The sequence below is a fragment of the Eretmochelys imbricata genome, chromosome 1 (assembly GCF_965152235.1).
Source record: "Eretmochelys imbricata isolate rEreImb1 chromosome 1, rEreImb1.hap1, whole genome shotgun sequence".
Lineage (NCBI taxonomy): Eukaryota > Metazoa > Chordata > Testudines > Cheloniidae > Eretmochelys > Eretmochelys imbricata.
Window position 1 is genome coordinate 192,751,200 of NC_135572.1, and position 27,189 is coordinate 192,778,388.

General features: G+C 46.2%; 1 protein-coding gene across 1 annotated transcript; it reads right to left on the bottom strand.

The window, feature by feature from the left end:
* Window positions 1-14,886: 14,886 nt before the first annotated feature.
* On the bottom strand, window positions 14,887-26,359 carry TAGLN3 (transgelin 3). The gene is made up of 5 exons (XM_077807298.1): window positions 26,344-26,359; window positions 25,683-25,864; window positions 24,634-24,808; window positions 17,933-18,035; window positions 14,887-15,140 (listed from the first exon to the last, which is right to left on the bottom strand). The coding sequence occupies exons 1-5, from the start codon at window positions 26,357-26,359 to the stop codon at window positions 14,999-15,001; spliced, it is 618 nt and encodes a 205-aa protein (XP_077663424.1). The 3' UTR covers window positions 14,887-14,998.
* Window positions 26,360-27,189: the final 830 nt, after the last annotated feature.

The window sequence follows — 27,189 nt, forward strand, 5'->3', positions numbered from 1 at the left end:
TAGACATATCCACCTAGCCCTTCATAGTTTTAGGGTAAAGCTAACCTAAAGCGATTATTTAACTACTAAAAATAGCTGGTTTTAGTTATTGGAAAATTTGTGGTTTTCCACTTTTCGTATGGATCTTGTGCCCAATTTTGTTCAGAAACTGAACAATAAATCTAGGAACTGTAGCTTAGACATCATTATAGAGCATTCTCTACATCATGAACCGTTAGCTGTGGACAGATAATCCAGTTGATTTACCATTACCTACACAAAGTGTTTATCTTCTGCATTTCATTTAGCCCTGTCAGTAAAAGTAACCTAAGCAGTTTCACTTACGTTTATAGATTGCTATAGTTGAGAACGCAGAAGCAATGCAAACTAACACGCCAAGGAATTGTATTAATTTTTAAAATATGTTTTAGAACATTTGTGTTTTTAAGATTAAGATACACTATTTATGTCTGAAGCCCAGATTGAGCTGTGTCCATTTAAACAGATGTCATATCAAACAGGGAACTGCATCATTTTCTTAGTGCAGACCTACTGAAAATAAAGCTGTTACTTCCAGAAAATATTAACTACATTTAGAAATAAAAATTCAGTTTTGCAGATCTGATTGGCTTTGCAATTCATTTCATAGAGCCAGTACACAGTCTTACTAAAACCAAACAATACTCAGAGCAATGAAATCTCATTGTTCCATACTTTGAAACAAAAGGAGGCTGCCTTTATACTTGGCAGAAGGACCCCAGGACCATCACTTCTTCAATTAAATACACCCTTGGCCCATTTATCTGCATCTAACAATCCAATTTGTCTGCAACAGGAGCTCGATGGAGAGCAACTGCAGAATACAATTCTTAAGGGACTCATCATAGAGAATGCCATTTCAAATACAGAACATATTCTACCATTAAATGAGATACACACATGCTGTCCACAACAGTGATTTTACATCATAGTTGTGGGCTGGCCATAATTAGAATCATAGAATATCAGTATTGGAAGGGACCTCAGGAGGTCATCTAGTCCAAGCCCCTGCTCAAAGCAGGACCAGTCCCCAATTTTTGCCCCAAATCCCTAAATGGCCCCCTCAAGGACTGAACTCACAACCCTGGGTTTAGCAGGCCAATGCTCAAACCACTGAGCTATCCCATTAAAGAATTCATGCTTAAAAAATACATCATGCATCTAAAAATGAAATTCATTATAGTTCTAAAGAGCTGATTTCCAGTATGACTCGTTTGATGATCGCTCTTTGGAAAGCATTAGTAATGAACATGTTCAACCGGAGCTGATCATTTTGTTTTCAGTCCTCACACTCCAGAAAAATAGTCAAAATACTGTACGTTACAATAAAGGATGTAATCATTCCGCTTATTGGGAATCATTCGGTAACAATAATGGCTCAGAATCCAGTTAGCATAAAAACCTACTTCAATGATTTCCTTAATTCATTTGACTGCTGTTTATTCACAGGAAGTTGATAGTAGTTACATTTATGATTCCACAAACACGTAGTCTAAAGCACGGTGTATTTTACATTCATGGGGAATCTCTTAGTCCAAAGCATTTCATATACTCTATATTTTCCATTCCACACTGCAACGCAGCTACATCTGATGGAACAGCTACAAGCCAGCCCAGGTCACAGAGTTGGATGAGAACATCATATTTTTGGTCACAAACACTTAGGACTACGTATCACTTTTGCAAAACGTGCAACAGGAATTTTTTAATTTTTGGTGAGGCAAAACAGACAAACCCTTCATTTCAAAGTCTTTCTGAAAATCCCACAGAGAAAAGTGCCTTTCATCATTTGAGTTCATCATAGAGGAAAGTAGAGTTAAATTTATCGGGGTCTGACACTATGATTCCGAAGAGCATAGGTCCTGCGAACTTGTTCCTTAAAACCACTAAAACTATCCTCTCCGATCAAATGAACTTCTGATAGTTGTGATACCATTTACATCTAGCATTTCAGGCCCTAACCTTACCAAGTGCTAAACTCCTCAGACTCCCAGTGACTCCTGAGAGACCTGCAGAGTTTCATAAATTTCAGCTCTTAAGAGTTTTACCATGAGCAATACCACCACTGCTCCGAGTTGGAGTCGCCCATCACCATCAAGCAAGCTCCTCAGTGGTAGGGACTGCACCAAGAAATGCCAAAAGAAGTAATGCCTATGGCTACTTTGAAGTATTCTCTGCACCCTCTTTCCCACTGAAAACAGACATCCATGTGTCAACACACTCAGGACTATTGCACTGCTAGCCCAATGCATTTCATACCCACTAGACACAAATCATGCAAGCCAGGCAAAGTGAAAAATGGGTTCCAATTCCAAACCCCCTATTTAATATAAGAAACATGAAGCAATTAACTGCTTACAATAGCATGCAGACACACTCTCTGAGCAGGCATTAAGTTACTCACTGTCATCTCCCAGAGCATCTGGCTGATTAATTTCAACACAATACAATGCCTGTTAAGGGAAACAAGTCCTTGCCACTGAATAGATGTACTATATTTCATGGGATCTACAGATACACGGCTTGACACAGCCATGTTCCACACTGTGGTGGTCAGTAATCACTACGGGCCCAGCAATCCTCCATACTCAGTGATGCAGATCCACAACTACCTCTGACTAGCAGAATATGCGCTTCTGCAGCACCCCTTAGCCCCAGACTTCCTACCTGGGAAACTAAGCCACTTAAAGGTGCAGTTCCAAATATGCCCATAACAGAAAGTTCACAGAAGACCCAGGTTAACCACCCGTTCCACAAAATGAATTCTCCCTCATGCTCCTAAATGAAATTTTTGTTCAACTAAAAGTAGAAGCAAGTCTCTGGCCACATTCTACTTTCACTGCTCAATAACTAGCAAATGCCTACTGCTTGCAAAACAATCTGTACATACTGACCCCCTCTAGCATTTCAAGGTGTACAGGGATATGCCTAATTAGCTTCAGCTGCACCCAACTGCCGCAGCACAGGAGACCCTCCCAGGCAAGGCACTGAAAACCCTAGATTTAGTACCACAACCACCACCATGCCACCGGCTGGTTCAGCATAGTCTCTTTCTAAGGACACCCCTGGACTGGCAGGTCAGGGGCAGGGGTGTCTCTCCTTCAGGGAGCAACAAGGGTAGGACAATATGGGAAGTCAATCCCTGCAGCACCAAGTCTCAGAGCCTGGGTCAAGAGACTTGGGCTCATGAGTCTCATGCTGTGGTGCTATAAAGAGCCACATAGACAAGTAGGCTTGGAATCTGAAGCCCAGGGAGCGCCTGGGTTTTAGAGCCCACACCCAAATGTCTGTACAGCTATCCTTAGCACTGTAGCCTGGGCTCTGAGACTCACTGGCACGGGGCTGGTTTGCCATGTAGACATACGACACAGAGGCACCATACATTACTATCAGTTTTCTTGATTTCCCCCTAACTCTCTTCTAAACTCGTACCAAACACATTTATTTTTCCTTGGTCCAGGCGCATTGCCCTCTCTCTGAGATACTTTCATGGCCCCATCACCACAGTACGTGTGCACCTCACCATCATTAACATATTTAAGCTCACAATTCCCCATTGGGAAGTACACTTATCCACATTGTACAGGTGCAGAGCTGAGGTACAGCAAGGCTAAGGCCCAGCATCTCAAAGGCAGTGAGGCTCCTAATTTCCACCGAAGTCACTGGGAGTTAGGTGCCTAAATATCTGTGCGGGGCTGGACTGGCTTGCTTAGCGTCACAGCAGAATTCTGTAGCAGAGCAGGGAATTGAACATGGGTCTGTCATGAGCCAAGCTAGCAGGCAAACCCTTGAGCCACTCTTCCTCTCATTCAGCCACTGATCATATCATCATCCTGGGCATTAAACATCAAGGGGTGAAGTAAGAAATGTTAGTTACCAGTGACACCTATTTGAAAACGTGCCACTAAAGCGAGTCATTGGGATACGTGTTCCTCTCTTCTTAGACCTTGGTAAGATGTGAAAGCACAGAATAAAGACAGAAGACACTGCCTGTAACGTCAAAGGTCTGACTTCTTCCAAGGTTTGAGCAGCTGGGCCTGGGCTCTCCATCAGTGAATGGTCACAGGTCTTTCTCCAAACACTGCTTTCCATTTTAGTCTCATGTCAGTATAACAGCTTCTGAGCCTTCACTTCTCCACAATCTCTCCCCTCGGGTAGGCCTGGTATGAGGGATTTTAGTATCAAAACACAGGGATGCATCTGCGCCCTACAGAGAGAGAACTTCTCTCTGCTACACAATCTTGACTGAATACCACTACCCAATGGGAAGGAGCCTCACATTCTCTGCTCTGTGAAAAGGCCACCCCCTGCCACTGACCTGACAACTCATATTATTATTTGCTTGTATTACAGTAGCTCTCAGAGGCCACACTCAGTCTCAGGGCCCCATTGTGGCACAGAGCACAGTATAGACTCAAGCCCTTAGCCTGCAGTGAGCTTTATACGGGCAGGCCACTATTATGGATCCTTGTTGATAGGATTTACAGGGGCAGAATAGACGAGTAACATTTCTCCTAAAGAGAGTCATTCTATATAGATTTCATTAGAGATAAAGGTCACCTCTCTAGCACCATTTATAAATCCATTAGGACTACAGACTCATTTATTTCTGCTGCTCTGAAGAGCATTATATCTTTATTTTAAGGTCACAACTGCATGGATCACTGAAACACCACAAAGTGAGAGCTAGAAATCTCTTTCTGGCTGAGTCCATTCCACCCTATACATCCCCCGTTCAATGGTTAATAACTCCCCCTCCCCACATTACCTCTTGGTCTGCTATTTCTCAGGCTTAGTAACAGCTGATCAGTGATTTTTTCGAGGGATGGATGTAGGGAAATGTAAAGAAAATCAGATAGTTGTTTTTTGTCTCGCCTGAGGGTGATCAATAGATGGCATTTCCCCAGAAGTTGAGACAGGCATTGTGTTCTCTTTTTTGCTTTTCTAACTTGGTTTTAAACCATGCAAGGTGTTATTTATGTAACTTTGTGAGCTTTGTTAGGTTGGAAAGCATTGGTTAAAAGCATACGGTGCACAAGACATGGGCCACACCCACACTCTGCACCCTCACTCTCTAAATTTGGTGACCTTCAGTCTCAAACACAGATCCCAGCTCAGGCCAGTCTTGATGGTGCAGATACAAAAGATTAATTTTCCTTAACAGTTTAGTTGGGCAGTGAGTGCTAGTGTTTGCATTTACTGGGGCAGGATAGCATGCTTGAGCCCATCTCCTGGGGGCACAGTATGACCTTACAGGCCAGCTACCCTCTTTCAGTTTTGCAATGATTTATTCACACCTGGGGACTGAGAATAGAATCCTTTTTTTTTTTTTTTTTTGTGAGGGTCTCTTTTATTAACTCCTTTTACAGAGTAAAAAACCCCTCCTTGCTAGACCCCCAACTCCAAACCTTATTCTGGCCTTGAGGTTAATACCATCAGGCATCTTCTCCCCCTTTCAAAAGATGCTGGCTGTCCTCTCAGAGCTGAGTTAGCACGCAAAACATACTCACACTCCACACATAGAGAGTCCACAGCTCTACTCCTGGAGTTTAGTGATGCTTTAGGACTCAGTAGACCTCACCCAGCTTCTCTGCAGCTAGACCCTATTATCTCAATCACTGGGAGCAAGTCTTTCTAGAAGCCTCACCCTCCAATTGAACTCTGGTAACCTTGCATCAATCCCCGGTGCTCATTAGCCAGTTAACTGCCTAAGCAGCTGGTTGACAGTTAATTGCTTACAGGTGGGCCAAAATAGATTTGTTCCCCTTCAAGAAGCCCAAAATGGGTACATTGGGCCTTAACTCCCTTAAAAGGCCAGCTAGCCTGTCACTGACTGACAGAACGTGTGTGTAACTGTACACGCACGCACGTACGTGCCTATGTTTCCATATTTGTAAACAGCTCTTGAGTCCTCTGGACACTTCCCTTAGTCTAGCATGCAATCCTTTGAATAAGATGTACCTGGGTCCTCTTTCACTTTACAGAGTAGCAGAAGGGACTCAGGACATATGACAGCATTTCTGGCAGCCTTCAGTACTTCCCCTCTCAATTTCTAAATGCTAAATATACCTACTGGTTATTAGGTATTTCTGGCATGTTTTGTCGTTGTAGTATTGAAGCTACTCAAACATTAATGAGTTAATGCCACCTCAGTGTGATACATATTACTGTACATATGGGGAAGTATTACTGTACATATGAGGCAGAGAAAGAAAACAATGTGGTCAAGGTCAAAGAGAATCAATTGCACAGATGGGAATAAAATCCTGATCTACCAACTTTCCAATCTGGTCCTTAACAAAATCATTGCCTCAGATCCACAAAGGCACTGAGGCAACTAAAACCTGTATTTAGGCACATAAATCCCAGTTTTGAGCACCCTTGTGATCCAGAACCCCTTCCCTTACTCACACACACACACCTACCATCTAAACCTATAGGAGCCTAAACTCACTCAGCCCTTAAATTTTCACTGTAAAATTCCCTAGGTGCCTCAGTTTCTGCCTCTGGGCATGCATACAATGCTTCACTTTAGGCACCCAGACAGCTATATCACAAAGAAGCCCCATGTGAGCCACAAATTAGGTAAGTGTTCACCCATCTATCTTTCCTGTGGGGTCCATTCAGGTAGGCATGCTCAGAGCATGTCCACCAGGTCATGTACCATTCATGGTCTGGTTGGCAGAGATGGTGGTACCCACCCTATAACTTTTAGCTCAGTGGTGAGAGCACTAACATGGGATGTGGGAGACCCAGGTTCCATTCGCCTCCTTCCCCCCGCCCCGTCCAATGGGGAGAAGGGATTTGAACAGGGGTCTCCCCTATCCCAGAAAAGTACGCTAACCACTAGGCTGCGGGCTAGGCTGATGTGGGTTTCCTCTCCTGTTGAAGCTGTCCCACTGTATACAAATATTTAAACAGAAACTGGGCCAGGGAGTATGAGTGAGAATAATTCTGTAGCCTGGTTGTTATTGTACCCACCTATGAGATGGGAGACCATGGGTTTAAAGCCCCCTCCCCTGGCTTAGGCATTTAAGCTGCATGACCGCAGGAAAAAGGTTCCTAGCTGTGGATCTCAAGCAAAGATAAATACCTTCCTGGAGCCTGGATTTAGGTACCCAGCTCCCTGAGAGGGGTGGAGCCAACGATATACCCTTCTTGTCTGCATCACCCTGCCTAGCAGATCACATTCTTATGCACCTGTCTCGCCCCCTGCATTGTATAGGGAGTCCAGGCACCCACACTCAGGCTTTGTGGATCACTGTGTTGTTCCACTGATTTTCTAGGCATCTAAAAGTTAGGCATTGCAATGCCTAAGTCCCTTTGTGGGCTCTGGGCACCCTTCCTCCCTTGATGCCATCTCCATTGCAGTACAAGATATTTGCAATTGTCATTGACTCATGATTAAGTACTAAGCTTTTGAAAATGATGCGAATACCCAGTGAGCAACGAACACAAAGGTAGTGAGCAGGACTATCTTATTGTTAACACTCTATTTTCCTCACGTCCTCACAAAGAGTAGGTGGTGTTATCTATAGAAATGTCCGACTGGGAGGCTACAGGCAACACTAACGAGCAAAGTCTGTCACGTGGGTCACCTTCATTATTTGTTATTTAAAGCAAGTTTATGTTTTCTTAATTGCCCTTTGACTTCTCTTTAATTGAGCTGACTGAATTTTGTATTGAATTTCTGTTGAATGCATTTTCTTTCCATTGTCATTATAAATAGGTCGAGCCTGGACTCAGTTCTCATGTGTGTTGCTCACACTCTCATTATATATACTGTGGTTTGTCACGGGTACACTGCCTGATGTTCCAAGTTGCCCAACCCCGTAGTGTTGAGCAGAGGTGGGGGATATGTGACAGGGTCAGGCCAGATGGCTACAGGAGAGTGATCCTATTGGCTGCTTCATGGTTGAATGAAGAGGAAGCCCATAGGTCAACACATGTATTTCTAAGTCTGTATTAGATTAAAAGCAAGTCTAGAGCTGCTGAAACTTTCAATTGCTTGCTATCAAACTCCAGATAATATTGCCTACTGGAATGAAAATGTCCTGCTAAAGGATCCCCTCCACCCCCGTCCCCCGCAGCCTAAGAAGGGGATCCACAGGACCCGGAAACCAAATGAGTACGGGGGACAACTAATGAAATAACAGGGACAGGAGTGCGGTCAAAGGGTCAAACAAAGGGAACCAGATGGGGACACCGAGCAGAGAACGCCTGACAGCGCCCACTGCTCCTCGAAGGCATCAAGGGAGTCTGTGGACGCCGCCCAGAGGAACTCTGCCAGGATACGTGAATGGACAGAGGATCGGAAATAGGCCCCACAGTCACAAGAGACTCCATCGGCCAACCTGCTCACTCTGGTTTTATAGATGGCCATTTTAGCCAGGGCCAGGAGAAGGTTGAGCAGGAGGTCCCGTGACTTTGTGGGGCCACAGATAGGGAGTGCATAGATAAGGAGATGAGGGGAAAAGTGCAACCAAAAACGTAACAAAATATTCATGAGGAGCCGGAATAGGGGCTGCAGCCTGGCACACTCCAAGTATATGTGTGCCACGGTTTCCCTCACGCCGCAAAAGGGGCAGGTGTCTGGGATAGAGGTGAACCGCGCCAAGTGCACGCCCATGCTCATGGCCCCATGAAGAAGCCACCAACTGATATCCCCGGCGGGCCTCAGGACCAGGGTGGAGTATCGGCTGGCCCACCGGGGCTCCTCACCCTCCAGAGGTGGCAGGAGGTCCCACCATTTTGTGTCTGGGCGGGACACAAGGGTGAGGACATGAAGGGTGTGGAGCACAAGCATGTATAGATGTTTCCTTGGCGCGGTCTGGAAGCGGACCAGCTGCAGATCGTGCTGGCGGCTCACGGTGAAGGGGCGAGGGGGGGGGTCGGTTGGGTCCAAGGGGCAGGGGCCCGATGAAAAAGTCCAGAGGGCCTCGGGTGGAGGGGTGTGCCCTCGTGCAGGACCCGGTCGAGGTAAACCCGAGCAGCAGGCAGCAAAGCAGCCCTCACCGCCTGAAGTACATGCCGGGGAGTACGAGGCCTGGAGAGCCCCATGTGCTGAGTGAGCGTCAGGGGATCCAGCCAGTCTCCCGGGTCTTAGTCCAGGAGGTCTCTGACTCTTGTGACTTCTGCCAGGACCAACCTCTGGCACACCGAGGGGGACTCTGCCACCTGCACATGGAGCTGGGGGTTGTGTAGCAGGGGCTCCGTGAGGAGATCTGCCCCCACAGTGGCTGCCACAGACCTGGTCGCTGAGAACAGTTTCCAGGTCCGGAGGAGGTCCTAGAAGGCAGATATATTTGCCCCAGGTTAAGTAGGTCCCTTTTCCCTGGGTAAGGTAACAGGGAAGGTTTTTTTTTTTTTTTGAAACAGGAAGAAAGTAATGCTTACAGAATTACCAAAGAAAACAAAACAAAACAAGGCAATCAGAAGGTATAACACAGCAGCTTTCAGGAGGGAGAAGTGTTCAGGCTAGCCTGGGCCCAGAGCGGGGGGGCTTCCTCGACACGCGTGGTCTTCCACCCTCCTGAGTTACCTGGTGGCCTAGAGCGGGGGGGCTTCCTCAACACTCGTGGTCTTCCACCCCCTCGAGTTACCTAGTGCCGCGCCCAGTGTCACTGATCCTCCCTCTCCTGAGAGTGCCCGGTAAGATGGGCACAGCTGCGGGGTGGGCGGTTTAGGGGTGGGGGGGGTAGACACCCATGTATTATAGGACCCCTCCTAGATGACAGGAATGATGGTATCCACAGCGGCAACGGCTGGGGCTGGCGTCTCTCGCTCTTCCCCTCAATCAAAGGGTCAGACGGAGGGAACCGGATGGGGTCACCGAGCAGAGAACCCCAGACAGCGCCCACCGCTCCTCGAAGGTGTCAAGGGAGTCGGTGGACGCCGCCCAGAGGAACTCCGCTCGGATACGTGAATGTACTGAGGATCGGAAAACGGCCCCACAATCGCAGGACGTTTCATGGGCCAACCTCCTCTCTCTGGTTTTATAAATGGCTGTTTTAGCCAAGGCTAGGAGGAGGCTGACCAGAAGATCCCACGACTTTGTGGGGCCACGGATGGGAAGTGTATAGATAAAAAGGTGAGGGGAGAAATGAAGCCAGAAGCGTAATAGAATATTTGTGAGGAGCCGGAAAAGGTGAGGGGCTGCAATCTGGCACACTCTAAATAGACGTGCGCCAGGGTTTCCCTCACATTACAGAAAGGACAAGTGTCCGGGATGGGGGTAAACCGTGTCAGAAACACGCCCGTGCTCACAGCTCCGTGAAGGAGCCGCCAACTGATGTCCCCGACGGGCCTTGGGACCAAGGTGGAATACAGGCTGGCCCACCGAGGTTGCTCACCCTGCAAAGGTGGCAGGAGGTCCTGCCACTTTGTATCGGGGCGGAACACCAGGGTGTGGGCGTGAAGGGTGTGAAGCATAAGTGTATATAAATATTTCCGTGGTGCAATTTGAAAGCTAACCGGCTGCAGTTCGTGCAGCCAGCTTGCAGTGAAAGGGTGAGGGGTTTGTTGGGATCTACGGGGTAGGGGCCCGATGGAAAGGTCCGGCGGGCCTGGGGTAAGGGATGGGCGGGGTGCGCCCTCGCGCAAGGCTCGGCTGACATAAGCCCGAGCAGCGGGGGTCAAGGCGGCCTTCACCTCCTGAAGTACGCGCCGGGGGGTACGGAGGCTGGAGAGCCCCATGCGCCGAGCGAGCGTCAGGGGATCCAGCCAGTCTCTCTGGTCGTAGTCCAGGAGGTCTCCGACTCTCGTGATTTCCGCCAGGACCAACCTCTGGCGCACCGAGGGGGACTCCGCCACCTGCACATGGAGCTGGGGGTTGTGTAGCAGGGGCTCCGTGAGGAGATCTGCTCCCATGGTGGCCGCCACGGACCTGGTCGCTGAGAACAGTTTCCAGGTCCGGAGGAGGTCCTAGAAGGCAGATATATTTGCCCCAGGTTAAGTAGGTCCCTTTTCCCTGGGTAAGGTAACAGGGAAGGTTTTTTTTTTTTTTTGAAACAGGAAGAAAGTAATGCTTACAGAATTACCAAAGAAAACAAAACAAAACAAGGCAATCAGAAGGTATAACACAGCAGCTTTCAGGAGGGAGAAGTGTTCAGGCTAGCCTGGGCCCAGAGCGGGGGGGCTTCCTCGACACGCGTGGTCTTCCACCCTCCTGAGTTACCTGGTGGCCTAGAGCGGGGGGGCTTCCTCGACACTCATGGTCTTCCACCCCCTCGAGTTACCCAGTGCCGCGCCCAGTGTCACCGATCCTCCCTCTCCTGAGAGTGCCCGGTAAGATGGGCACAGCTGCGGGGTGGGCGGTTTAGGGGTCGGGGGGGTAGACACCCATGTATTATAGGACCTCTCCTAGATGACAGAAAGGATGGTATCCACAGCGGCAACGGTTGGGGCTGGCGTCTCTCGCTCTTCCCCTCAATCAAAGGGTCAGACGGAGGGAACCGGACGGGGTCACCGAGCAGAGAACCCCAAACAGCGCCCACCGCTCCTCGAAGGCGTCAAGGGAGTCGGTGGACGCCGCCCAGAGGAACTCCGCCCGGATACGTGAATGTACTGAGGATCGGAAAACGGCCCCACAATCGCAGGACGTTTCATGGGCCAACCTCCTCTCTCTGGTTTTATAAATGGCTGTTTTAGCCAAAGCTAGGAGGAGGTTGACCAGAAGATCCCGCGACTTTGTGGGGCCACGGATGGGAAGTGTATAGATAAAAAGGTGAGGGGAGAAATGAAGCCAAAAGCGTAATAGAAGATTTGTGAGGAGCCAGAAAAGGGGCTGCAATCTGGCACACTCTAAATACACGTGCGCCAGGGTTTCCCTCACATTACAAAAAGGACAAGTATCCGGAATTGGGGTAAACCGTGTCAAAAACACGCCCGTGCTCACAGCTCCGTGAAGGAACCGCCAACTGATGTCCCCGACGGGCCTTGGGACCCAGGTGGAATACAGGCTGGCCCACGGAGGTTGCTCGCCCTCCAAAGGTGGCAGGAGATCCCGCCACTTTGTATCGGGGCGGGACACCAGGGTGTGGGCGTGAAGGGTGTGAAGTGTAAGTGTATATAAGTATTTCCGTGGTGCAATTTGAAAGCTAACCGGCTGCAGTTCGTGCAGCCGGCTTGCAGTGAAAGGGTGAGGGGTTTGCTGGGATCTACGGGGTAGGGGCCCGATGGAAAGGTCCGGCGGGCCTGGGGTAAGGGATGGGCGGGGTGCGCCCTCGCACAAGGCTCGGCTAACGTAAGCCCGAGCAGCGGGGGTCAAGGCGGCCTTCACCTCCTGAAGTACGCGCCGGGGGGTACGGAGGCTGGAGAGCCCCATGCGCCGAGCGAGCGTCAGGGGATCCAACCAGTCTCTCCGGTCGTAGTCCAGGAGGTCTCCGACCCTCGTGACTTCTGCCAGGACCAACCTCTGGCGCACCGAGCGGGACTCCGCCACCTGCACACGGAGCTGGGGGTTGTGTAGCAGGGGCTCCGTGAGGAGATCTGCTCCCATGGTGGCCGCCACGGAACTGGTCGCTGAGAACAGTTTCCAGGTCCAGAGGAGGTCCTAGAAGGCAGATATATTTGCCCCAGGTTAAGTAGGTCCCTTTTCCCTGGGTAAGGTAACAGGGAAGGTTCCAGAACAATCAGGAACTTTCTGGAAACAATTAAGACAGGCTGATTAAAACACCTGCAGCCAATCAAGAAGCTGCCAGAATCAGTTAAGACAGGCTGGCGAATCAGGGCACCGGAGTTTAAAAAGTAGCTCACTTCAGTTTGTGGTGTGCATGCGGGGAGCTGGGAGCAAGAAGGACAAGAAGCTAAGAGTGAGAAGGTGTACTACTGGAAGACTGAGAAGTACAAGCATTATCAGACATCAGGAGGAAGGTCCTGTGGTGAGAATAAAGAAGGTGTTGGGAGGAGGCCATGGGGAAGTAGCCCAGGGAGTCGGAGCTGTCACGCCGCTGTTCCAGGAGCCACTGTAGACAGCTGCAATCCACAGGGCCCTGGGCTGGAACCCGGAGTAGAGGGTGGGCCTGGGTTCCCCCCATCCCCCCAACTCCCTACTTGATACCAGAGGAGTTGACCTAGACTATGGGTTCCACCAGAGGGGAAGGTCTCTGGCCTGTTCCCTGATCCACTAGGTGGATCAGCAGAGACTGCGGGAATTGTTCTTCTTCCTTTTCTCCATGCTGGCCAGTGATGAGGCTAACTGAGTGAATGGCAGATTTGAGCCACGAAAGTGGCCAAACTGAGGGCTGCCGTGAACCTCCGAGGCGAGCAAATCCGCCAATAAGCGCAGGATTCACCAAGGCAGAGGAGGAACTTTGTCACAATTCACACAACACACACACACACACCCCATCCAGCACAATAGGGCCCTCATCACTGCTGCTGTAATATTCAAATCAATAATAAAGCACTTTACCAGCATTAGTTGGTTATGTCTTAGTTGCAGCACCCTTATGGAGACTGGGAAATCTCATTCACTCATTTTATGGAGGAGGAAACTGAAGAAGAGAGAGGTTGAGAGACTTGCCCTGTGTCCCTGAGGGAACCAGTCTCCCTCAAGATTAGAGACCAGTACCATGGCTAATCCACTAAATCAGGGGTGGCCAACCTGTGGCTCCGGAGCCACACGCGGCTCTTCAGAAGTTAATATGCGGCTCCGTGTACAGGCACCGACTCTGGGGCTGGAGCCACAGGCGCCAACTTTCCAATGTGCCGGGGGGTGCTCACTGCTCAACCCCCGGCTCTGCCACAGGCCCTGCCCCCGCTCCACCCCTTCCCGCCCCCTCCCCTGAGCCTGCCATGCTCTCGCTCCTCTCCCTCCTCCCCCAGAACCTCCTACATGCCATGAAACAGCGGATCTGGAGATGTGGGGAGGGAGAGGGAGGTGCTGATGCGTGGGGCTGCCGGTGAGCGGGAGGCACTGGGGGCAGGGGGAGCGAATCGGGGGCTGCTGATGTATTACTGTGGTTCTTTGGCAATGTACATTGGGAAATTCTGGCTCCTTCTCAGGCTCAGGTTGGCCACCCCCGCACTAACTCATCATCAACTCACATGTGGCCACAAGTAAGTCCCCTCCTTCTGTTTCCTTCTCTATAAAAGCAATGCATTAGTTACTTACTACTCTAAGGTACACCTATCTTGGACCCTCAGTTCCAGTTAATGGACTGCACTAATTGGTTTGGTCACTGGAGAGGTGTGGGAAAGAATTCCGTTCACAACAGACTTCTAGCATTTGTCAGACCATTGACATTATAAGCCAAAATTCAGCCCTGGTGCAGCTCCATTGCAATCCCACCACCTTACTTCAGGAGCTGAATTTGGCTCTAGCTTTGAGTACGGCCCCGGTTGAAGCTTCAGAAGTAACTTGGCCATGGAGAAGCAGGGTCACAGATGCAGCAGCAGTATGGTGGGGAATGCCATTCTGTGCACATGCAGTTTCCAGCAAGCACTTTCTGCATGTTGCACAGGAAAGAGATAGAGGAGCTGGTCAACTACCCAGCTCACTCCTGGGGGTTCCTGGCACCAAAGTGCTACACGTGGCAGAGGGTTCACGTAACCCCACTCCACAGGCAACTTGTGTTGGAAGTTGTGGGCTTTAAAGATTCAGTCTAAATGGATTTTTTAAATGTCTTTATTTTTAGAAGATCAAACAATATTGTCACTGATCTGAAGGATGAGGTTACTTGTTGAGATACAAGATTGAGTTTTGTAAGACACAAATGCCGAAGGTAACAATTCGCAAATAAATAAATACAGAAAACCAGAGTCTTTGCATAGTTCAGAAGTGAACAGTAGGGGGCAGCAGTGCGCGGGGTGAATTGGCACACAACACACACATCCATGTTCTTAGTCAAAAAGTTGCAGCTGAAAAAAAAATCCTAAAAAGGGCAAACTATTAAAAAACATGTTTTCGGCTGAAAGGGAGCTAGCTATGTGTTTGTAATCAGATCATGCCATAGAATGCGTCTCGACAGACAGCCATTTACATAATCTGCCTCGGCATCCCATAGCCTGTCATGCCCGACTGTGATGCGCCTTTGTTGCTCCCCATCTGAAGGCCTATGACATTCTGTCCCCGACGAAGCTGCTCTTCCGAAAATCCTCGCCGATTCTGCTGTGCTTTCCTGTCCAGACACAAAAGCAATATCGGATCAACCTGATTATGCCTACATGATTTTAAAAGGCTTCAGGGCTCTGAAATTGACCCTTCACAAGTGTTCTCTCTGCACTGCAATGCTTTATTCTTTATTTCAGCATCCCATTGGCTACACAACACTGGCAGCCTAACTGCTTTTCTGCACTGCACACCGTGATGTACATGCCAGCCAAGGCCATACCAACACTTTGCACCTGTATTGTGCCATTCATGCTAGACTCCCCAAGTGCGTACAAATATGCTGACTCCCACAACACCCTGGGAGGTAAAATACTTGTATGATGACGTATGACACAGTCATGAGAAGGTTAAGTTGTGTAAGGTTATGGCATCCAGAAGCAGCTAGCAACAGTGTCCTGGCCACAGGGTATGATCAATGAGACGGTGTCTGTGATGGAACACAATTTGGTATCCAGCTAGAGCACCAGTGTAAATTGGGAGTCATTCCATGTAAGTCAATGGACCTATTCCTGAGTTATACCCACGTAAATGACAGCAAAATTTGGCTCCATTCCTTCGAATCCAGCAATTATACCTATTTTAGTGATAGGGCAACTGTGACAGAGAAATTAAGTGATTGGCTGAAGTTCACAGGATGAGTTAATGGCAGCACTAAGGACTAGAACCCAGGAGTCCTGATTCCCCATTACCACTAAACAAACCCTTGCGGTAATGACAGTCCCTGTCTTTTAGCAAAATCTATGTACCACTGCTGCCTTCCCCTGCCCCCAAAGTGCTTTAGGTGAAAGTATTTCAGTAGAACCCAAAGATGTCTGTCTCTTCCAATACAGCCAGGAGTACACAGCGGTAGTTATGGCAAAGCCAGTAAGGCTTTGGGCTCTGCTGTTAGATCTCAGGTTGTGGGTAATTTAAATAGGCATTCCGCTTAGATGGGTTTCTTGCTTACGTACCTGGGCGGGAAAAGTCATTTAAAAAAGGGAGAGAAACCAGTATAAGGGCTTGAAATGATAGTAGCTGACATACAGCCATATAGGCCACAAGATAGAACAGTGTCACAAATTGAGGCTAGCCTTCACAAGCAAAACTATGATCTCACCCAGGCAGGGAACCCACCTGCTTCTATTTATCCTGCAGGTCAGGTAACCCTGCAATGTTGCATTATCCTGTTTTCATGTATGATCACAACCACCAGCGTACTGTCACATCAAAATCCTCCACCAGGAAGCTGCAGTGTTTGGAATCAATTCAGGGCTCTCCAAGGGCTGGATCCTTGAAGGGGCTGAGCACTATGGCCTGCAATGCTTGTAAGTACATGGTCAACTGTTTGGCTGGATTTGGCTCACGGTGCTAGGCAGATTGCAGGAGGCAGCCCAAATTTCTCATGAGACTCTTAGACTTTAAGGTCAGAAGGGACCGTCGTGATCATCTAGCCTTTCTGACCTCCTGCACATTGCAGGCCACAGAACCTTGCAGAAACATGGAAAAGATCTAGGAAAAATCAGCCATGTCCTGTGGTTTTTCAGAATGGATGGCCATTGCTCATTTTCACATATTTACAATTATAAAAGGGCTCATGAGTTCCTACCCTAGACTCTGGGAACCCTCCTATCACTTAGTTAACAATTAACAGAAATCAGATAATGGACTGTCTTCCCACAAAACATTGCTCTTCTAGGAGGGATGCAAGCCTAGCCTAGACCTATTGAAAAACCAGCCATATTTTCATTTTCTCTCGATTTCTTTTCCAGAACCTGAAAAGCAAGCTTACTATCTACAATGCCATCTAGAGAGGATTTCTCCCCTCCCTATTTTTATAATTTTCCCAGCACTTAATTCTAACAGGGATTCATTTGCTCTTTGTTTTATTTTAATTAAAACCTTGGGAACTAATTCCTCCTTTTATTTTGATTCCTCTTTTATTAATCATGTCAGGCAGGTATCTCTGGATAATTTGTTCATTGGCTACAGAAAGTTGAAATGTGATTATTAACAAAGACAGGCAAAACTGTGAATGAGATAGAAGACATCAAAGGAGATCCAGGCATATTAATAACAGTTGAGTACAGCTACAGTTTATATTACTTAGCATTATTCCTACCATCATATGCACTTCCATGGGCTAGGTGTGCTGCGTTTGGCATTAAGTGGTCCGCTGGATAGCAAGATCTACTGCTGCTTTTCATTCAGGGTGCTTGATTGAAATATGAGGAATATATATATGCTTCTGCTGTCACCAAGGTTTTACTTTTGTTCAGCTCCATTAGGCCTGATTCTCCATTACCTTGCACTTCACTCCAGTGCAAACTGAGTGTAAAAAGCCACCATGCTGACCTGGTGGCATTTTACTCCTACTTTGCACTGACACAAATGATGATACAAAGTGCAAGGCAATAAAGCATCAGGCCCACTGACTTCTAAGGAATTATCAGCGCAGGCGAGTGAGAGAAAATCAGACCTTGAATATCTATGGCTTTGTCCACATATGAAAGTTCAACCAGTTTAACTTAAATGAGTTTTTAAATCTGTGCAAATCCCTGTGTGGACACTCTTATTTCAAGTTAAACCAGGCTTTATTCACTTCAGCTTAATTCAATTAAGAACTAGTCTGAAACCTGGTCTACAGCTAAAACTTAAGAGGACCTAGGTACCTCACTCAGGACTGTGAAAAATTTCCAGGACATTTTGGGAAGACTGATCGGTCCCCAGTTAATTTCCTAAATCCATTTGGTGCTTAAAGGCAGACAGTATTCCCACCATCCAATGGCAATTAGCTGTGGGAGGTTTTGCTTGGCACTTCACCTGTGAAACCAGGAGGGATCCCCTCTGTAACATCCATCATCCTTGGTGACAGCCAAGCTGCCTAAAGACATTAGGGTTCTCTGCACGGCCGCCATGTCCTTCCCTAAAAAGCCAGACATTGAAAATCATTAAAAAAATCTGCTTCTGAAGTAGATGATCTCAGGATAGCAACACTGTTTTCCCACCATCATTTAGCATCTTCACAGAGGTTTCCACCCAACATCTTAATTAAACCCTTCAATGCCACTGGTGAGCATAATTATCCCAGTTTTGCAGATGGTGAAACTGAGGCAGAGATGTTGACTGATTTGCTGAAGACCATGAGAGGAGTAGAAAGCAACGATTAGCATTCAGGAGTTCCTGCTTCCCAGTCCCATATTTATTTTGATACTGTAGTTCAGGAGGGAGCATGTAGAGAGAGGGAGCTTGCAGAGTAACAGATAAGAGTTTAAAATCCTGTGTGCCTTTAAGAGGCAGGTTCCATTACAAAAACCCATCCCTGCTTCAAGGGAGATTGCTCAAGCACAGAAACATTAGCTGGGTGCAGGAACTTCTGCTTTAGAGATATTACTTAATACAAAAAGTTGGGAGTAAGAAATCAAGAACCATTCAGTAATAGATGTGTGCCTAGCAGACAGCAATGGCATTGACAACTGCATTGTGCTCTATTATTATTATTTTTATTATCATAGCACCAGTTAGCACATGACACGTTAGTACGCACTATAGTTCACCCCCTTCTGGCGCAGACAGGTGCACTGTGTAAAAAAGCCTCAGTTTCCCCATCTGTAAAATGGGGATAATGATGCTTACTCAGCTTTCTGAAGAGCCTGGAGATTCCTGGGCAAGAACCCTCTGTTAAGAGAGCATATTCCCATCCCTTAGCAACTACTATGCCCTTCATTCTCACCAATTTTTGCCCAAGTACCCATCCACTACTGCTGCGAATCCCTTTAACAGCTCCCTATATTGTGCTATATCAAATTTAAGCTCCTTGTCTTTACTTTCATGACTCTGTGTCACCTCATGTCTATCTTCCTTCCTTCATCTTCCTCTCTGTCCTACTCCCAGTGTTATTCTTGACTTAGTTCTCCCCCTTCATCTCTGTCACGTTCCCACGTTTTCCCATGCCACCCCTGCACCTGGAACAGCCTCCCACTCCCTGTCCACCAAGGGCCAGATTTTCAAAAGAGCTCAGGCACCTACATAGGCACCAAATCAAAGGCCAGTTTTTTTCAACAGAGCTCAGCATTCCAGCTGCTTGATGTTTTTTCATCAACACATTTTCTAACAAAAAAAATGGCTCTTCAACAACAGTTTTCCCTTTTAGTCAGCATTTTGCAGTTCTGCCCCCCACCCTCAAAGTTTGCCCCTTCCACCTTTAGTCTCTCTCTCCCACCTCTCCAATCTTTTGTGTGTGTGTGTGTCCCAGAGAGAGAAAGGAAAAAGGAAGAGAGAGGGAAAAACCAAACTATCTTTTAGTTTCCATTTAGTCAAAAAAATCAAAAATGCTGTGAAAAAAATAAAACAAAAAACCTTTTTTCCATTTAATCTTTAAAAAGTCACAGAAATCATATAGCAGATTTGCCCACATTGGGTGCTGGGCACTTGAAAAAGCTTTCCCCATGTGCCCTGTCTTTTCTCCTCCTCACATCCCATTTCTACTACGATTCCTTCCTACCTTCTTCTCCACCCCAGTTCTTCCCTGAATATTCTCATTCTATCCCATTATTCTCTTTCCTGAATAATGTTAGGCCTTGTCTGTCATTGACTGTAAACGCTTCAGAATGGGGAATGTATGGTTTAATCTACACCTGAAAATTTATGATGCTAGATACATGATGTTTTGTAGTAGATATAATGAAAAAAAAGATTGCTAAACTATACCAATTTCCAACCAACCACTGCTAAGGAAGCCATTGCAAGGCAGAGTGTGTGTCTGGGAAGTCAAGCCTCCTGTTTTACACATTTATATTCTACATTTCCCTGGCAACATACAGATTAAATTAAGGGATATGACGTACGCAAACCTTCAGACACAAAGCATTTGGACTGTTTGTGATGAGTAAGGTCCCTAAGCTCAACATATGTAGCAGCTTCCAACGGTGTCGAAATGGCCCATGATATTGCCCATTTAAGTTTATTTTAGAGTCTTGCAAATCCACAGATATCTGCATTTGCAGATGAGTTTGTATTTTTACCATTTTTGCAGATCAAGGATTGGATACCAGAAGCTGGGAGTGGGCAACAGGGGATGGATCATTCAAGGATTGCCTGTTCTGTTCATTTCCTCTGAAGCACCTGGCATTGGCCACTGTCAGGAGATAGGATACTGAGATAGATGGACCATTGGTCTGACCAAGTATGGCCATTCTTATGTGGATCCAAATGTTTGTATCCGTACAGGACTCTAACAGTAAGATAAAAGAAAAGGAGTACTTGTGGCACCTTAGAGACTAACCAATTTATTTGAGCATGAGCTTTCGTGAGCTACAGCTCACTTCATCGGATGCATACCGTGGAAACAGTCAGATGCAAATATATATATAAAAGGTGGAGTGCAGATTGTGGGTCGGATCCAAGTTAATTATTGGGGATGCAGATCGGATGCAGATCCAAGTTTTTGCATCCGCGCAGGGTGCCAGGAATTTTATTCACAAGGGCTAATTTTCTCATAAAATAAATGGCCAGCCAGTGACCACCTTTACCACAAACTGAAGCAGCTTTGCCCTATTTTAAGCAAGGAGCAGTCTAAGAGGCTGCTATAACGTACGCACACACAGAGCATGGCATGAGGTTTTAGCATTATGGGCCCCCTAAGGTAGCAGATGTACCATATGCTGTAGCAGATGCTAAGTATAATGTTGCCCATGTGACACCTCCCCTGGAGCAAGCACCACCGTGGTTGGAGCAGAGAAGCAGGGAGGGGAAGAAAAGTTGAAACTGAATGAGCTGGATGATGCTGGCAATTTGGAAAACAAAAGGCCGGTAGCAAAACGTCATGATGAGCCTGCCTGAGCCATCTGTAGCCTCCCCTGCATCTAGCATTCCGCTTCAGCAGGCTGCCACCAAAGCCGTGCTTTAACTAGCAGTGGGGAGTGGGAGAAGCGACACCGGAGAAACAGATGGGGTAGGGGATGATTGTCACATAATGAAACAAAGCAGTCGTCAAGACTGGAATCTGAGCTACCTCCCCGACAAGCGTGTGAAGCCTGATGGAGAACACAGGTGATGCAAGCACAGACTGTAATTCTGTGTGGAGACCGAACATGGCTGTGGAAAGAGGGCAAATACCAAAGGATACAAGCAGTTTAGGAAAGGCTGAGAAGGAGAAGGATGAAAGCAGGAGGCCACACCACAGAGGAATGCTGGGCATCTCTTGCTGTCTGACAGTCAGACTGGAGCATCATCGTGAAGAAAGATGTGGGAAGATGTATATTTGGGATGGAAGAACAAGTCAAAATAAGACCTGATCAGACACAAAATGCAAGTCATTCTGCATTCTCAGCCTCCCCTCAAGCCAAACTCAACAACTCAAGACTTTAAGATGCAGAAAAGTCTCGTTAAAAATTTCTCTTCGGCCCCACACCACACTTGAGACTCCACAACAGGGTCTTACCTGTCTCCCCGACCTTCCTTTGCCTCTCCTGAATCACGACAATACCACTGGCGGCATCTTTTCTCGGCCCCTGCTGCCATTTCTTCTCAACCTGAAATGCCCTTGTGCAATGCACACTGATACCTATGGGACAGCCTGGCCTAGCAGAAAAGCTGGGCACTACCAGTGCTGGAGGAGGGCCTCTAACTTGTCCCGAAGAGGAGCTGCTGGAAAGAGTCCCTTCTCCTTGAGACAAACCTATCCAGAAGTCCCTGGGCCTTCATGCCAAGTGTTTCTATGGGACCTGTGGGATCAGCCTCAGGGGGACAGAGGGACTATTTTGGAGGGGATCGCTGAACCAGAGTCCTCAAAAATGTAGATAAAGATCCAAAGCTGCATCTCTGAACTCTTTGGGGTTGGCTTATTACTGATTTAAGCTACCCAGAAATATACTAGGGGAATGCACTGAAAAGGAGCACGTAAGGTAATCGGGATGTTTGCGAACATAGTGCAGAAAAGCTTCCTGGACCAACACATGCAAGTAAGAAAAGTACTAGAGAGAAAGCAAGGCTTCACCTTGCTTGAAGCAGCAGCCCTGGTGAAGGAGCCACAGAGGTGAAGATGGGTACAGGCTGGTCTACTGTGTTTGAAACAGCCTACCAAGCAGTGGGGGTGTGGGGTGTATTTTTGGCTCTCGGTTTTCAAGAACCTTGCAGCAAAAGCTGTTGGAAAAATATTAGTGGCAAAAGGGGCTGTTTATCTGGCCGTCCGCCTTTGTTTTTGGTTTAGACAACTCAGAGCATAGCTCCCTCCCAACAGAAAATAGGGTTCACGCTCCTACTGCAGAGGACAACCTGGCAATCTTTTCTAGTATGTGAGGTGATACAAATAGGAAGTGAATGTTGGACTTACACACACTCATCTCCTCCGTCCTCTGAATTGCTGCAACATTTCCATTTTCTAACTCTTCCCAATCAAGAGCCTCAACAGTGAAATAACAGGGGTGCCTGAAGCCCCATCTATGGCGAAGGGGGAGACATTATGTAGGGCCCAAGACTGGGATAACAAGGGGTGTTTCATTTCAGGACTGAGATGCATTGGAAGACCTGTGGGGGTGCCAGGACAGGAAAATAGAGGCTGCAGAAAAGGGTTGAGATGCACTGCAATTGCTGCATGAGGAAAGATTGTGCCTGCCCACACTAGGTCTGGCTTCATCCAACCCAGCTAAATCCACACTTTCATGCATTAAATAAAATAAATAAATAAATAACCAAAATCTTGGGAGAAAGTAATTAGTGCAAAAGAAAAGCAAAGTGGGGGGAGATTGATTATCTTTAGGAACTATTCCCTACAACTGAAGTCCTTTTCTTAGTAAGAACCAAGCTGATGCAATTTTACGTGCATAGAGTTAAATCACTACTGGACACGAAATGCTGCCAAAACAACATCTGAAGTGGGCTAATACTGAAAACAGATTGAGCAAGAACACACACAATAAACTTCCCTTGCAATAGCTTACTAGACGGTGGAATCTTTTTCCAGGGCAAGAGGAAGGTCATTTACTTCAGTCATTTAAAATGAGTAGTTAACCCAGGTGACCGGCACTCGAGTCTGAGCTCCTGGCTTAGCCTTGCCTGGGGGTGAGCACTCCCACAGCAAAGCCATAGCTACAGTTCTGTGTCGCCACTGTGTCCACTCTCGCCGGTGCGTGTTGTGGGGCATAGCCCATGGTTTGTTGCACTGAGATGCTCTAGGATTCTTTCCCAGTCAATTGCATGAGAATTTATCTGTCGTTTGGGAGAGTGGGGGGGATTGTGGGAAGGCAGTGGAGGATTATCAGCATGCAAGCGATTTTGTCTGCATCCTCACTGCAAAGCGGGTGGGTTCCAGTCTGAGAGAAAGCAAGCTCAGGCTCTAACCCACACTACCCCTGGCCGGGCCTCAAAGCACCTCCAGTCCCGGGATGCACAGGTTTTTGTGTGGATAGGGGAGAGACTGGGCTAAAACGTGGGTGAGAGCCCAGGTGAACTGTGCAATGAAGATACACCCTACATTCGACAAAAGCCCAGAGAAGAAACAGTAAGGAACAACCCTGCACTAGGGTCCTCCATGCAGCCTCCCCTCTTACTCCAGTGAGTGACCATCTACAACCGATCATTTCCCCCATCCATTGTTTTGTTCCCTCTGTAGCTCCCTTTCACCCCCACCCCCTAAATCTCAACTCCTGTCTTCAACGACGCTAAGGCCATCTCTACGTCAAGCCCTTGCACTGCGCTCTACCATGTGGCGTTAGCGATGCCCCAGAGCACATGGCAGGAGCACTAGAAAGTGATAGATCACCACATAGGAGGTAAAAGGCAGAAGATACAAATAGCCTTTCAGAAAGAATCATAAGTTCATGGGGAAATAATATAGACCCCTTCTCATTCCTGTGTGGAATGGCATAAATCTTCACAGACCTGAGCTATTGCAAACTCACGGGGGCGTTCTCAGGTTTTAGCTGAATGTTTCCATGGTGATCTTTTTAAAGAGACTTTAATGCTGGTAAAAAACGTTGGGCTGACAACTCTGGAAACCTAACCCTCCTATATGTCAGTGGTGATTTTTCGTTTTAGCTAGTCATGATTAAGATAAAAGACTTCACACAAACTGAAAAAATCAAATGTCTCTTTCCCTTTTTGGGGTAGTGATTTTTGTGATCCAATTTTACAGCTAAAATTTAAGCCTCACTTTTAATTTGAAACATTCAATAAAGGCTTGTCACAGGAAAATAGAGTTTTTCATATTTGTTATTAGGAGCTGTTTGCTTGGAAATAAGTGGCATGGGGGAACAGTTTGTTTTATTACCTTTATGCCTGTCACAGTGATGGCTTTTGGGTAACACATTAACTTGCAAAGATTCCATTATGTCCTTAGGGTAATATAAATCCCTTGGAGGAGCTAATGCACCACCAAAAGAGAATGGTAATGAGGTAAAGCAAACAGAAGCAAAAGATAATTACATTAGAGATTTTTTTCCTTAGCCAAAATGCACCGCTAGTGGAGATCGAAGCAGAGTAGAATAAAGACTGTGAGCTCATTTTCAATATCATTTTTTTTTTACCTTCCCATAAATCCACTGTCTGGAAAATATCTGTAGTTCTTACTCCATAGATTTCAGCAGCTTTTAAGAATTGAGAAATTTGTTCCATCTGCTTGAAAGCCATTTTTGATTCAGAGATCTTTGGAATGGGTTCTTTTCCCTTTGGATGTAAACTGTTTATTAACTTGCACAACAGCTAAGAGATAAAAATAGAAACAGAAGTTTAAAAAAAAATCTATTAGTTCCAGATCACTAAAGCAGAAGGTAATTTCTCTGTGTTGGATTATGCTGTGTGAAGCTCTGACATGGGGAGAATCTCTCAGAGAAATCATTTCTTTAAAAAAAAAAAAAAAAAAAGATAGAAAACCACCACTGGTATCAATCTGAGTATTAAAGTGCCATTAAAGGTTTTATTAAATGACACCGATAACCTGATCAAATATACATTGATCTACTGCAAGAAATAAAACAATTATTTACTAGGGGTTAAGTAACAATTGACAGTAGTGGGAGGAAAAAAAGAAAACACAGCACTATCAATTGAAATATTGTTAAAGTACCATTGGCAGAGATTCAATAATTAGCCAGCAGCCAAGTCTTACTGCCCTGTGCAAACAGCAGCATTTGTGTGTTTATTTGATAAACCAATGGAATACAACATAATAGCTCTAGAATTATTCCCAAGGAGAAAGACATCATCAAACGCACCAGTCTATATGTATTACACACACAAACAGCAACATTCTTATTTTCTTCTCAAAAAAGTACAAACCTGATTGTAAAAGCAAGTCTCTTGTTCCTCTATGAGAAATTATAGCGAAGGAATGAGTCAAACCTAACATACATATCCCAATACAGTGGCAGAAAAATTATTCTGAAATATCAAAAACATCCTGATCAGAAGGAAACCAGTAATAGTACAGTCAATACTAGTATATAGTCGAAAATAACCCATGACCTCAGTCCTATGCAGTCAGATGAAAATACACAGTTAGGGTATAGATGTTAATAGACTAAGATGCATTGTACACATATAAATAATTCTTATATGAAATTAGATCAACACTTACCGTTCCATCCATTAGCCATTTCTGAAAATTTTGCCTTCCAGGAGGTGGATGCTCTATCTTTTCACCACTCTGTATAATAATCCAATCCACCAGCTTGTTCTCTAATTCCAGGTCATATTTCTGTTCAATCTTTTCCTGCACTTCTCGGCTTAAACCATAGCTCGGTCCTCTGTTAGCCATCTCTGGAACAAAAATACCAATTGTTTATTTATAGGGTTCTGATAACACTGATTTAAGTATATACACCAGCCCAAATCTATACGTCAATGCAGATCGACTACCAAAAATCAAAACAAAAGCAGGCATTGGCTTTAATTGTTTTGCAGGGGCAAAAATTTAAAAAAAAAAAAAATCATTTTTCCACAGCCAAACAGCAGCAAAAATCAAATTACAGTTTAAATTAAAATAGATTGCCAGTGAGATTTCTGCTATAGCAACAAAGAGATTCTAATAGAGTTTCAGATCAGTATCATCACTGCCAGCAAATCCAGAAGTACTTTAAAATTGCCTACATAATACTTGCTAATAACAAGAAGACTATACATGGGAACTCAAGGGATCCTTTCAGAGATGCAATCGGGGTGTGAGGTTTAGAAATCCAGAGACCATCAAATGGAAAAGCACTGAGAAATTTAAGAAGAGATGAAGACTGCTGCGATACCCTGCTGCTGCAGCATCGTGATTTGAAGAACAGTGTATTGATTTGATTTTCCTCACATATGAGGAGGGTCAAAGCAGGGGCGTTGCTAAGAGCCATTGAAAGGCCTGCCTACTCAGCATAGCCAAGGAGGTATCTAATCTGCAGTCTGCTTAAGTGCCAACTTCCCCTGCTCGTTTTTGTTCACTTTCCTGGTCCAGTTCTAGTTTACTTCGGTTCGTCCATTAAACCCAGCATCAGACTAACTGAGCTCCCTAGAGTTAAAAATACTTATAGGAGGACTTGGTTGGTATCATTTCATTACCCAAATGTAACAGGAACCAATAGATATTGGAAAATGTGGAAAGTATTTTTCTCCCTGCTCTGCATCCTGTGTGCTAGCATCATTGGAGAGTGAAAGAACAAAACCAAAACCCAGGCTGGAGAGTACTAATTTAAAGTACTAACAAGGGCATAGTTAGGGGTGGTGAATAAAATTAAACAAAAAAGAGAAATTGATTAGGCAGACTAAAGCAAGTCTTCCTAGCAGCAAGATGTCAAATAGTCTTCCAAGGAAAAAGCTAGAAGCCCCATCACTTGCGACATTAAAAACATGACTGGACTAAAAATGAGCAAATGTGCTGTAGAGAACAAGGACCATATCCTCAGCATGTGTGAGTCAGCATGGCTCTGTTGAGCTCTAAGAGATCTATGTCAATTTAGACTAGCTGAAGACCTGACCCTAACACTGCAGTAGCAGGGCGGGAGCACTAGATAACCCGAGAAGGGTGTTTTTTGGTCTAACTGGTATGGTTTTAGAGTTTATAAACCAAAATTCTTTTGATCCTTTCTCTAATTACACCAAATTTC